General features: G+C 38.2%; 3 protein-coding genes and 5 non-coding genes across 11 annotated transcripts; 1 reads left to right on the plus strand and 7 right to left on the minus strand.

Moving 5' to 3' along the window:
• Positions 1 to 430: 430 nt before the first annotated feature.
• On the minus strand, positions 431 to 4,025 carry LOC113075747 (60S ribosomal protein L7a). Its single transcript, XM_026248442.1, has 8 exons — positions 4,000 to 4,025; positions 3,140 to 3,260; positions 2,777 to 2,926; positions 2,120 to 2,260; positions 1,702 to 1,781; positions 1,317 to 1,447; positions 1,042 to 1,111; positions 431 to 576 (listed from the first exon to the last, which is right to left on the minus strand). Exons 1-8 carry the CDS (start codon positions 4,000 to 4,002, stop codon positions 472 to 474), a joined length of 801 nt encoding a protein of 266 aa, XP_026104227.1. The 5' UTR covers positions 4,003 to 4,025; the 3' UTR covers positions 431 to 471.
• LOC113087932 (small nucleolar RNA SNORD36) lies at positions 1,198 to 1,269 on the minus strand. The gene has a single exon (XR_003285693.1). It is a non-coding gene; the product is annotated as a small nucleolar RNA SNORD36 (small nucleolar RNA).
• On the minus strand, positions 1,561 to 1,637 carry LOC113087921 (small nucleolar RNA SNORD36). The gene has a single exon (XR_003285692.1). It is a non-coding gene; the product is annotated as a small nucleolar RNA SNORD36 (small nucleolar RNA).
• Positions 2,381 to 2,450, minus strand: LOC113087958 (small nucleolar RNA SNORD24). The gene has a single exon (XR_003285717.1). It is a non-coding gene; the product is annotated as a small nucleolar RNA SNORD24 (small nucleolar RNA).
• LOC113087947 (small nucleolar RNA SNORD24) lies at positions 3,001 to 3,072 on the minus strand. Its single transcript, XR_003285706.1, has one exon. It is a non-coding gene; the product is annotated as a small nucleolar RNA SNORD24 (small nucleolar RNA).
• On the minus strand, positions 3,335 to 3,405 carry LOC113087939 (small nucleolar RNA SNORD36). Its single transcript, XR_003285696.1, has one exon. It is a non-coding gene; the product is annotated as a small nucleolar RNA SNORD36 (small nucleolar RNA).
• LOC113075757 (mediator of RNA polymerase II transcription subunit 22) lies at positions 4,020 to 7,585 on the plus strand. 4 transcript variants are annotated; one of them, XM_026248446.1, is made up of 6 exons: positions 4,020 to 4,136; positions 4,171 to 4,172; positions 4,472 to 4,624; positions 4,717 to 4,797; positions 4,876 to 5,084; positions 6,924 to 7,585. In XM_026248446.1, the coding sequence occupies exons 3-6, from the start codon at positions 4,502 to 4,504 to the stop codon at positions 7,111 to 7,113; spliced, it is 603 nt and encodes a 200-aa protein (XP_026104231.1). In that variant the 5' UTR covers positions 4,020 to 4,136; positions 4,171 to 4,172; positions 4,472 to 4,501; the 3' UTR covers positions 7,114 to 7,585. The 4 variants fall into 4 exon arrangements, with proteins under 4 accessions (XP_026104231.1, XP_026104234.1, XP_026104233.1 ...); XM_026248449.1 differs by lacking the exon at positions 6,924 to 7,585 and having other exon boundaries at positions 4,876 to 6,494; XM_026248448.1 differs by lacking the exon at positions 4,171 to 4,172 and having other exon boundaries at positions 4,052 to 4,136; positions 4,453 to 4,624.
• Positions 7,586 to 8,260: 675 nt separating this feature from the next.
• Positions 8,261 to 11,422, minus strand: LOC113075739 (telomere length and silencing protein 1 homolog). The gene is made up of 9 exons (XM_026248432.1): positions 11,114 to 11,422; positions 10,925 to 10,984; positions 10,656 to 10,707; positions 10,457 to 10,527; positions 9,784 to 9,861; positions 9,455 to 9,652; positions 9,210 to 9,346; positions 8,782 to 8,880; positions 8,261 to 8,691 (listed from the first exon to the last, which is right to left on the minus strand). Exons 1-9 carry the CDS (start codon positions 11,191 to 11,193, stop codon positions 8,597 to 8,599), a joined length of 870 nt encoding a protein of 289 aa, XP_026104217.1. The 5' UTR covers positions 11,194 to 11,422; the 3' UTR covers positions 8,261 to 8,596.
• Between the last annotated feature and the right edge of the window lie 90 nt (positions 11,423 to 11,512).

Raw genomic sequence — 11,512 nt, forward strand, 5'->3', positions numbered from 1 at the left:
ATCCTAATCTAAATCATAAAATATACATAATTGGAACGGTCCAAGACTCCTAAATAGATATTTTACCAATGTAAAAAAAAAAAAAAAAAAAAAGGTAATTAATTTACGACAGAAGTGCACCTTAGAAATCTACATCATAACAGGAGTTCTGACCTTTGTCAAAAAGTCGTCTTCGTTGACTTTCACACTTTAGAAATAATCAAATTGATATAATTGAGAACTTAATCTCAAAGTTCATCCTTTGAAACCCATTTTCAAATCAGAAATTGCATTACCATGAAAATGGTACATCAATGTTACAAAATGTTTTCATTCATGAATTATAAAAATGTAAGTTTGGATCGTGCACTTTCAAGTTTGTTCAAAAATTCAAGTGAACATTAGGAGACTATTAGCAACAAACACACTGAAAGAACAAGTCAAACTTCAACAAGTTTTGTGGGAACAGTTTTATTTAAACAAGACAGGATCTCAGCCCAGTTTAGTAGCCAGCTCCTTGGCCTTTGCCTTCTCGATTTTAGCAATGCGAGCTGTTGACTTGTGACCCAGGACATTGCCTCCCCAGTGACGACGGATCTGAAGAGAGAATGAAAGAATTGTAATGCCTTGCGAGCTACCTCAGCTAAATTCATGGTGAGAACAAGGTTAGTGAAGTTAAATTAGATTTTTAATTTGATCTTGCATAATTCTAAAATAAAATCTGGCGTTCATTAAAAATATTATAGTCAACAGAAAAATGAATTCTGACAATTTAAACTATTGCAATCCATCAAAATATGCTTCAAAAGATAATGGATTTTAGCATAAAGCACAAACAGAAAACTATGGGGTAGTCTGGAATGTCCTATTCAACAGCGAGTGTAGATAATATGATCACATCGATTTTCAAAGTGGGTACAACATTTTATGAGAAACAAATTCAAACAAATTATAAAATTTGAATTACATTTAGAGATCAGTTGGGGGACTGTAAACTAATTGAAACCCCATTAAGGTGTAAGTTGATAAATCAATAGTTTATCATCAGAACTGATAACTGACCTCCTCGTATCTGTCATTGTAGTTGGTCTTGATGGCCTCCACCAGTTTAGCAAGAGCTGCTTTGTCTTCGCTGAGGATGTGAAAAAAATAAAATAAATCTTAACCACAAATGTCTTGTGTCCATGATGCCTAGATCATTAATCAACTGCAAATCATTTAGCTCAGGGTTAAAAAGCTCATTTGAAACCACATGGTTGTTCAGTTGAAGAAATTCAGACATCATAGCCATAGGAAGTGCAGCACAGGAAAGTGAAACCTGTGTGTGTGTTACTCACGGGTTGGTCTGTGTGAAGGCAACAGAGGTGCAGGTCTTTCTGTGCACCAGTTTGCCTAGTCTGGCTTTGCCCTTCACAATGCAGTATGGGACTCCCATCTTACGGCACAGAGCAGGCAAGAACACCACCAGCTACAAAGAGAATTACACCAAATCACACATCGACATCCATCCTCACATTGAGCAGTCTAACAAATCAAAAGCCAAAACTCTGAAGAGTCATTACAGAAACACTCCTGTGGGTTGTTGCTCAGGGTTAAAAAGCTCGTATTTTTGATCTTCAGTTTGAATTCAGGTGAAGAAATTCAAGACATCACTGCAGACAACCACAACATTATTTGACAAGATGTATACATCCTGTAGAAAAACAACCGAGAGACATTCACCTCAATGGGATCCACATCGTGAGCAATAATGACCAGCTGTGCCTTCTTGCTCTCCACTAGTGTGGTCACGGTGTTCACACCTGAGAATAAATCAAAGTGTTAAACTGATATTAAAGCCAAATGATCCAGCAGTTGTGCTCAAGCAGGGCTCAGTCCCACTAGGAGGCTGCAGCAAACATCCAAGGGCTCCCCATTAAAATTACTCATTAATCCCAATTAAAACACTAATAACCCAGTTTAACAAATACCAGAGGTACTTAACAGCTTAGATAAGAGGGTCATCATATCTTGGAAAAAGAAAAAAAAAAGGTGGGCCTTAAGAGTCGAAAAGTTTGAGAATGATGAAGGCAACTCGTAACTCTGGAAAGGGCTGGACCTTTCGGGGTCTTCAAAGAAAAGACACTTTAAAAGGACCCACCTGCACGGAGGACTGGGGGCCTCTTAGTGGGCACGTCTCCCTTTCCAGCAGCCTTCTGTTCAGCACGAGCCAGCAGTCTCTGTTTCTTCTCCTGCTTTGTCTCGGGCCTGTACTTGTGGGCCAGCTTGAACAGCTGGGTAGCTACAGAAATAATTTACATTTAACATTTAGTTAACATTTTGGTGAAGACTTAAGTCATCAGTAATTTTACAATACAGTTCAAAATAAATTTAAGCAGCAGCAGCAGCAGCAATATAACAGTGCATCAGTGATCTTGGTGGAAACTGTCAGCATTGACTTCAGATAGCAAATATTCTTCACATCATCTGCACATTCCCAAGTGTCCAAAAAGCATTTAGAGGTTGACCAATATATTGTTTTCAATGATTAACTGAGGCTTATGTTTGCTTTGTGTAATTAATGACAAAAAAAAAACTTTTATTCCTCTGTGAGAAATACAATAACATCATGATTAGGACATTGTTAATTTACGAAGTACGTACAGCACTCTCTTACATCAAGAATTTTTTGTTAATATTACTGACTTAATTAACTAGTTATTGATTACATCCACTACTATCCATCGACCTCTACATGCATCATTGTATGAACAACAGCAGAAAGACGTAGGAGACTTCAGTCAAGCAAATAACTCACCGGTCTGGCGGTCCAGAGCCTGGGTGAACTGGTTGATCGCAGGGGGGACCTTCAGACGCTTGTAGAGAATGGCCCGCTGGCGCTGCAGCCGGACGTAACGTGGCCATTTCACAAATCGGGTCAGATCCCGCTTCGGCTGGATGTCCTGACCTGGAGATTAAAGTGCATGACTTTCATTAGCATTAGGATCAACAAACTCTCAGGTGCTTTCAAGACATAATACGTGCATCAGCGATCTTGGTGGAAGATTGTCTGCATTATGGTTAAGATAGCAAATATTAGTGACATCATCTGCACTTATTTGACAGCTACACTTTAGATCACCTATGACTCAGTCTCATATGTGGTCCAGTTGTTACTCACCAATGCCAAAGTTCTTGGGCCTCTTCTCAAACAGGGGATTCACGACTTTCTTGGCCTCATGCTTCTTGGCCACTGAAGGGGCTGGAGCCACCTTCTTCCCCTTACCCTTTTTCCCCTTAGGCTGTGGAAAGAAGCACGAGACTTCAGCACATCATCCAAAATGGAGAGAAACTTGAGCAATATAAATTTTTGGCTCATGCTCAGTTTTTATAAAAATGAGTTCTACACAAAAGGTTCAGGTGAAGAAATTCGAGACATCACTGCAAAAGCCAAAACAAAATTACTAGTCAAAACACAGTGACAAACGTTATATTAACTTTACCACTTTAGCATCCAAGAGATACCCGCGTAACCAACTACAGCACGGTCACTTAACATAATCAGATCTATAATTGACCAACAGGTGTATACTAGTGTAAAATACAGCAAGACTTGCGTGTTTAATAAGCACCACTGGGACGATCCGATTGATTTTTGGCCTACAAATCAGTACGCTAACAGGTTAGCATTCACGTTGGAGCCCACAGTTTCTCATGATATTAAACATGTTAATTGAAAACATATATAGTCAAGTGTGTCTGTATTAATACTACAGATAATAACGTTTAAGGGCTTAGTCTAACGGTGCCACAACTCGAGGCGTCAATGCCGACGGTAAACGGTCACTACACAGCTCACCTAAGGTCTCGCATTCTTCTTTAAAATCCTTAAAATCATCGCAATTTTCATTCAGAGAGCAAGCGTCGGTGTTTTATTTCCCATAACCAATATTTTATCAGTCAGACAACACACTACAAAACTGGATGCTAAAGGATTTTATGAGAGTAGCGGCTTCCCAGTCAAACATATCCAACACTCACCATGTTGGTTCAGACGGAAAGGAGGACGAAAAGGACTGTGGGAAATATAATACCGAGATGACATCATCTGTTCGCGACAGAACAAAAGATTGAGGCTCGTGTTTATTTGGAGAGAAATTAAAAGAATGTTTGCAGCTGTGAGTAGCGATTTTATTTGTGTTTAAGTCACAGCAGCGACAAACGTTTTTTTTTAAACCTCATTAATTATTTATGCGTGGTGTATGGTATCAGAAACCTGCACGCGCTGTTTAGTTTCACCGTCTGAGAAAAACAAACAAAACAGAATGTTGACGGCAAATGCATTGATTTGCGTTGTGTTTTAGCTTTCGTGCATTTCTTAAAATATCAATTTTTCCAGATTGACAAGCATTTAAAAAAATCGCAACGACAAAACTGGCTGCAGTTATCTTGTGGACATGTAAACATTGACTGTTTATTATATGTATTTAGTAGAGGTTAGTGTGATAACCAGTTGCGTCAAGTGTGACTGAAGAGCGCTGAGATGGCCACACAGAGAGTCCTCCCGCAAAGCAAAGAAACTCTTCTGCAGAACTACAACAAGAGACTTAAAGATGACATCAGGTCAATTCTAGACAATTTTACGGAAATAATCAAAACAGCAAAGGTATATTGGAATGCATTTTGCTGTGTGACATAGAAATATCTATATCAATAGGATTATTCATATAAATTATGAGATGCTAATCTGGTCATCAGGTGGAAGAAGAGACTCAGGTTTCCAGAGCGACACAAGCTGAGCAGGACCACTATGAAATGCATGTGCGAGCCGCCAACATTGTAAGATCTACAGTGATAGTATGTTAATAAATAGGCATATCAGACTTGGATAACATTCACATGTGTATTATGTCTTAGGTACGTGCAGGAGAGTCTCTCATGAAGCTGGTCTCAGACCTGAAGCAGTTCCTCATCCTGAATGACTTCCCCTCTGTCAATGAGGCCATCAGTCTCCGCAACCAGCAGCTGCGTACGCTGCAGGAAGAGTGCGACAAGAAGCTCATCTCCCTGCGTGATGAGATTGCCATTGACCTGTATGAGCTCGAGGAAGAGTATTACTCCTCCAGGTACAAATAGACCAGTGTTCCCAAACGTGTGCAGTCACCTCTGCCTTCCCTTGCTTACCAATGCCATACATTTGATATGTACATCCTAAGAACATAAAACGGGGTGATTCGTGGAGCAAAAGGTATTTTTAACTTGCACAACTGATTATTGGCTCCAACGGTTTTCATTTTTCTTAAAATATCATGTGCTAACTATTGTGTTTTGCTATTTGTTTAATTATGCCATCCCAGTTTTTGTCCTCCATACACATAATCATATCATACCATTGTGCCTTCATAAGAGTGTTCATTCTCGCAGGTAAGACTAAATGATGAAAGAGTACATTCTCTTTTGAACCAGCTCAGTCATGTAGTAAGACTCAATTACTAATTAGATACTGTAGGGTTTTATTCCACTTGTCATATTCATATCAAGCCAGACATCATATCTTTTACTACTATGCTTCTAATATGGCAAATTTATAGGAAAATTCATATATCCATAGTGTCATATCCATCCATATTGTAGACATGCCAAAGACAATATCAAGCACTTTCAGTATAACTGGTTTTGCACAAGAAAACGTCTCCGGTTACTATCGTAACCTCGGTTCCCTGAGAGGCGGGAACGAGACATGTTGATGTTGAGTTACCGCCTCGAGAGGGAACCCATTTGTTATACTGTCTGAAATGCATGTAAATACCCCCCCCCCACCCCAGGTGCCTCAAACGATAATGTTTTAGAAGATTTTCGGGTATTTAGTATTATTAGTGGTGCTGTCTGGAGTATATTTTTATAGAGATTAGTATAGGATAAATCTGGATCTTAAGGGCTATTCAAAGATTTTAAATTCAAATTTAAGCTGCCTTTGAAGCACACCAGTGGAGAGGTTAATAGTTATATGAGAAGAGACATTTTGGAATTATGGAAATAAATGTATACATTTTTAATTTTTTTTTAAGAAAAATGTACATGTGAATTTAAATTTGAAATTGGATTGGGCACATTGATTTTGGATGCCTATAATCAACGATGAGCTGCAAAATTCAAAGCACTTAAGAATTTGTAAAAAGTAATATATGGTGCTGTACATATAGTAAAAATTACTTTAAAAATCTTTAATTAGCTTAATGGAAGAAATTTGTTAAGATGAAAATCTGTTATTGTCGTTGAGATTTTCACTGTATGTTCATAAATGCAGTGATTTTTTTTTTCTCTGTTGTACTAATTGAAGTTTGTGAAAACTTTCAGAGGCATACATGTCACGTTCAAAATGCAATATTTATTGTTTCTTTGTGGTGACATATTTAGAAGACACTGTGTTGGTCACATTAGTACCTGTTCAAAATGTGTAAGGATATTTGTCAGCTTTTTCACAAACCAACTGGTCATTTCAAATTTCATAAATAAACCAGAGAGAAATTAGAGCACATGTAGTGTCTGATCTATTATTTGCTCGCCTCTGATTTGGAAGTTATTCTCTGCCTCTGTTGAGTGCATCATCTAAATTCTCTGCTGCTTACAGCCTTTTGCTTTTCATCTGTTGAGCAAATCTATTATTAGAGACTACACACATCTGTTCAATGCAAACAGAAGAATAATGTCATGTGACCACACGGTTCCATTCATGTCAGTAGCAATCCTGAAATAATGCTTTTCACAGCTTCTTTCCCTGCTTGTGCTTTCTTTCTCAGTTCCTTCATACTGTATGTTGTGTTAGTTTGTTTTTGAAATGAGTGAATGAATGTGCATCATCATTCATTCATACTCCTAATGGCTTTTTGGGTGTTTTAGGCAGAAGTGGACAGAAGAAATGTTAGTTTGTGTGTAACGTCTGTGTGTGTGTATAACGTTTCTAGTTGTGGACAGTGGGATGGTGTTGAGTTGCCACTTTGTGAGGCCTTTCATCGGCAGGACAGTTGGGGGTCCCCTGAGATGACCTCTGACCCCTCACGTGCCAACCCAGAGGATCCAGACAACTTGGGGAGCCAGGAGTCCATGCAGCGTCACCTCAACAGTCACGACAGCAGCACTAGTGAGCAGTCATGAAAGACTGCTGGCTTCCTTCATGAACCAGTTAGATTACACATCTAAGGAATTTAACATCATAATAAGCCCCATCTTAAGCCACCAGCTGCAGACTGCAAATCTAAACAATTACTTGAATTGATAATGTGTTTTTGTCCTTCAAATATGACACTGAATTAATGCTGAGAACTAGTGTAGTTGGTAACTTGCTATATTGGTCTAATGAAGTGTTTGTCTTTCTATCTGTATATTATTACGTTTAATGTCTCTGAGCGATATTACAAAAATGCAATTTCTTCTTATTCTAAAAAACATTATAACTTGTTTAGGCAAGTGGTGTTTAGGATGCTGAAAGAAAAGAAGACCTCTGTAAATAATGCTGCACACATTTTGGAGTAAATTTAGCTGTTACACTGTTCAATTTTATTGTATGTTACATAGTACATGTGCACTGTAATGCTGTTCACTTTTTCAAAATGGGACTGCCAAGGAAGTGTTCGCTTTTTGTCTTTTTTTGGGTTCATATGTATATTAACACAACACCAATACATACATACAGACATTCATGTGAAAGCTGTCTGGAAAGTATCCAGTCATATAAAATAGACATTTATCGAAGAAGATATATGAGACATTGTACATAGGACAATGATGCCCCAGTCCCCTTCAAAGGTGATCTGTGCTGTGGGGGCTGAGTCACCTGGGTGATCTGATGTTTCGCTCAAAAAAACTACACGAGATATGACGTACAGGTGGGCACATTGTCATGATGAAATTGCTTGTCACCGGTTGCCCATAGCTACAGCTGTTCTCATCATATTGCATCTCTCATCTGGTATTTTTCATATTACATGGCTGGATACTTTCTAAACAACCTATTTTATAGAGGTGCTATCTTAGCACAAACTTTTCATTTTAGATTGGTAAAAGACATCCAAGTGAAAAGGTAAGGTAATGTTGTAACTCTAATACAGGTTATAATATTCTGTTTCATTAGCAAAATATGTAGAATAAAAATAACATTTTTATGAGTGAATAATATAAAGTCAACTGATCAGCTGTATGATATGGCAGTTAGGAGGAAAGCTTTGGCCATAAGTGGACTTATAACACCCTCTGAACTATGCCTTCAAATAGTTACCATCTGGGCACCATTATAGGACACTGAAGGCAACTAAAACAATATATAAACAAACCTTTTAGCCATAAGCAATACGTTTCTTGAACAAAAACTAGGACGGCATTGTTTTTAGGAGGAATAAATGCATTAACGATTTATTTGATGGCATATGTTGTTAAATTGATGATTAATTGTATTGATATGTGGAGTTCATTGTTCTTGTTAAATGTTAAGCAAGACCAAAGACTAATTTACAGCCAAGGCTGAACAGGGGGGGGTATTGTAAAATGTTTATGACTGTATGCAAGCTATGAAGACAGTAAAAAATATTTACATTATTATTTTAAAGAAAGAAATTCGGTTGACTGTAACAATGGTAGAGGACTAGTATCGTCGGTTCATCTTCTTGAATTTCTCATAGTGGTAGTCATCTGTGGCCTTCTCGTTATTAGGCCTCTTGCGGTAATTAGGTGGTGAAGCTGGAGAACAAGAAGAGATGTAAACACAAAACACTCATAAATCCAACAAATGTGTTATTTAAGCAAAATATGATATTGTTATGATCTTACTCTCAGGCACAGGGTTCTCGGTGTCTCCTACTCGTAGTGGCCTGGCTTTGGGTTCTTCTCTGTGCCGTCTCTGGGGAGCATTTACATCCTCATGATAGACTTGAATGAAAAAAACAGAAAATGACTTAATCTTTGTTCTTTAGGGAATGATAGCAAATACTGAAATAATTTCACTTGTAATGAGTAAGCAACTGAATATGAATAGTCCTTGGTTAGTAATCAATAAACCTAAAGGTGATGCAGGAATAGAGCTGTAACTTATAAAATGTTTGGATTAAATGCAGATGCTTCTGAATATCAAGTACACAGAGGTTACTGATTTTTTAGAAAGTTAAGAAAATGTGTGAAGACATGACTCGATGTAGAGCACTAAGCACATGACCTTAAAATACAAAAAGCTAGTTGGTCAGATATTTGTGTGCACTTACAGCGATTATGCTGGACGTAATTTACAGCAATGTTAGTGGGAACAAAGGAGGTCCTGCTGTCCTTCTTTTTATTCCTCTGCTCCGCAAGAAGCTTTGATTTGGCTTCTTCTGTGCTGATGATGTTCTTTATCTTTGCACTGATAAGAAAGGTTTTGAAGCTGACATCCATAGCTAGGTGGACTATAAAGAAAAATCTCAGATGTGATCAAAGGAAAATGTCTGAATTAGTTCTGGTCTTTACTTACTCTATCCCCAGATCCACCTCTGGAATTCCACTCAGCATTTGATTGGACAACATCTCTTCGGTCTTTTTGGCAGAGCTGACACGGATGCTCTCTGGAAGCTCGTACAGGAGGTCCTCTGGATTCTTCACCTTCACTTTCTGCTCTTCCGCCTCCACCATGCCTTTCTTTTTCTTTAATTCGGTCTCAATGTACTTCATCCTGAATAAAACAGCGTACAAAGAGAGAGAGAGAGATAATATAAGCATTTAAATGGAGACAAAAAAAACATCCAAGGCAGGTGTAATCAAGGACAAAGAATACAGATGGTTTGTGCGCACTCATGCATTTACATGTCTGCATCTTCATCTCGTCTGTTAGTCTCAGCAGAAAAGGAGGTACCAAGATTCAGGTCGTTTTCATCTGCTGTCCTGTAGTGGAGAGAAGTTTTTTATTGTTTCACTTATAATATACAGTAGCATCAACATAAAATAAAAAGCAAACATGTTTTTGAAGAGACAGAGAGGTTCGGATCCATGTGCAGAACTTTTAATGAGAATGGTCAGACAGGCAATGATCAGCAACGGCGTCAGGTATATAGGGATAACCAGAATCGAAAACAGGAACAAGCAGATGTCTGGGGCAGGCAGCAGAGAATCAGAGTCTTAATAAACAATACAAAGGTCAGGTACAGAGAGCTCAAACACAAGGGAAACGCTCAGAAATGACAGACACAGCAAATCAAGACTTCGCAGAGAGTGGGAGTCAGTGTGCTGCTTTATATGTTTGTAAATGAGGTGCAGGTGTGGCAAAGAAATGGGCTGATGAACGATGTGTAGGTGTGGCAGGGTGATTGTGATGCAGTGACTCATGGGGAATGTAGTTCGGGTGTGGTGCAACAGATGAGAGGTGCTAGAGTTCGAGTGACATCTGGTGGTTGATGTGGAATGGTCCTGATTGGAGTGCCCTCTACTGAAGTTCATGGGCACTCCATCTAATGATCGTGACACCCATAATATAACTTACATGTCTCGGTTTCTGTCTTTCACTTTCTTCATGTCAACAACACCTCCAGTCTTCAGTTTAAATGGGTCGTCCTAATGCACATAACGGAGTGGCAATAATTTATTTTACATCATACGTTTACTGTAAGACTGCAAGACCTTCATTGCAATACAAAATGCAGTTTGCTTTAAAAAAAAAAAAAAAAAAAAAAAAAACCTGCCTCAATCTCAGCCTCCAAAGGTAGCTTCTCTCCTACAAGTAACGTTGTAATGCTGGAGAAAAACAATGGAAAGCAGCATATATTATTTAGATTTTTAATCAAACATAATTGAATGGACAAATTATTTTAAATACATTTAAATAAAACTTGAAAATTAAACAATGCAACAAAAAAAAAAATCTATGATAATAACAAGACTCGTGCAAACGTGTAAAACTGTCATATTGGTATAAAAAATAAAAAGCATTGTAAATAGACAAATGACCAACCTTACTCCATGCTGCCTTTTTCGTAAACTTTGAAGCTCCTTAGCTTCATCCAGTCTGGACCTTAGAAAATATGAACAGGCGTCTGCATGTAGCCTTTGAATGAATTGGACACTTAACGTTGTATAAATATTTTTCTACACGGTAATGTTCGGTTACTCTATTTGGCTTTAATGTGATAAACATATCTACCTGACCACGGCTTTTGTCTCATCATCTTCCTCGTCGGATGAATCCTCTTTCTTCCTCCTAAAATTTTTTCCTGGAGGCATGATTTAAAAATACGTCAGTACTGTAGACTAGCGTGGTCCAGACGCAACGTCGGCGGCCTGTGTGTTTAGGTTTAGTAACGGACCGCTTTCTTCACGTTTCCCGAAATTTCCGCTGACATCACAATCTCGATATTATCAGCTGATTTGAGGGTAGCTCGTCTGTTTTCCATACAAACGTTTAAAGTTGTAAAGCGAATAATTGGGGACGACGAGGCAGGTTCAAGATCAGCTAACTGACAATGAAAAAAAAAACGAATTAAAAATAATTACAAAACTATTAAAAATACCTACTCCTAAAATAAGTAGCACGTAAACTGTA

Source organism: Carassius auratus, chromosome 5, assembly GCF_003368295.1.
Source record: "Carassius auratus strain Wakin chromosome 5, ASM336829v1, whole genome shotgun sequence".
NCBI lineage: Eukaryota > Metazoa > Chordata > Actinopteri > Cypriniformes > Cyprinidae > Carassius > Carassius auratus.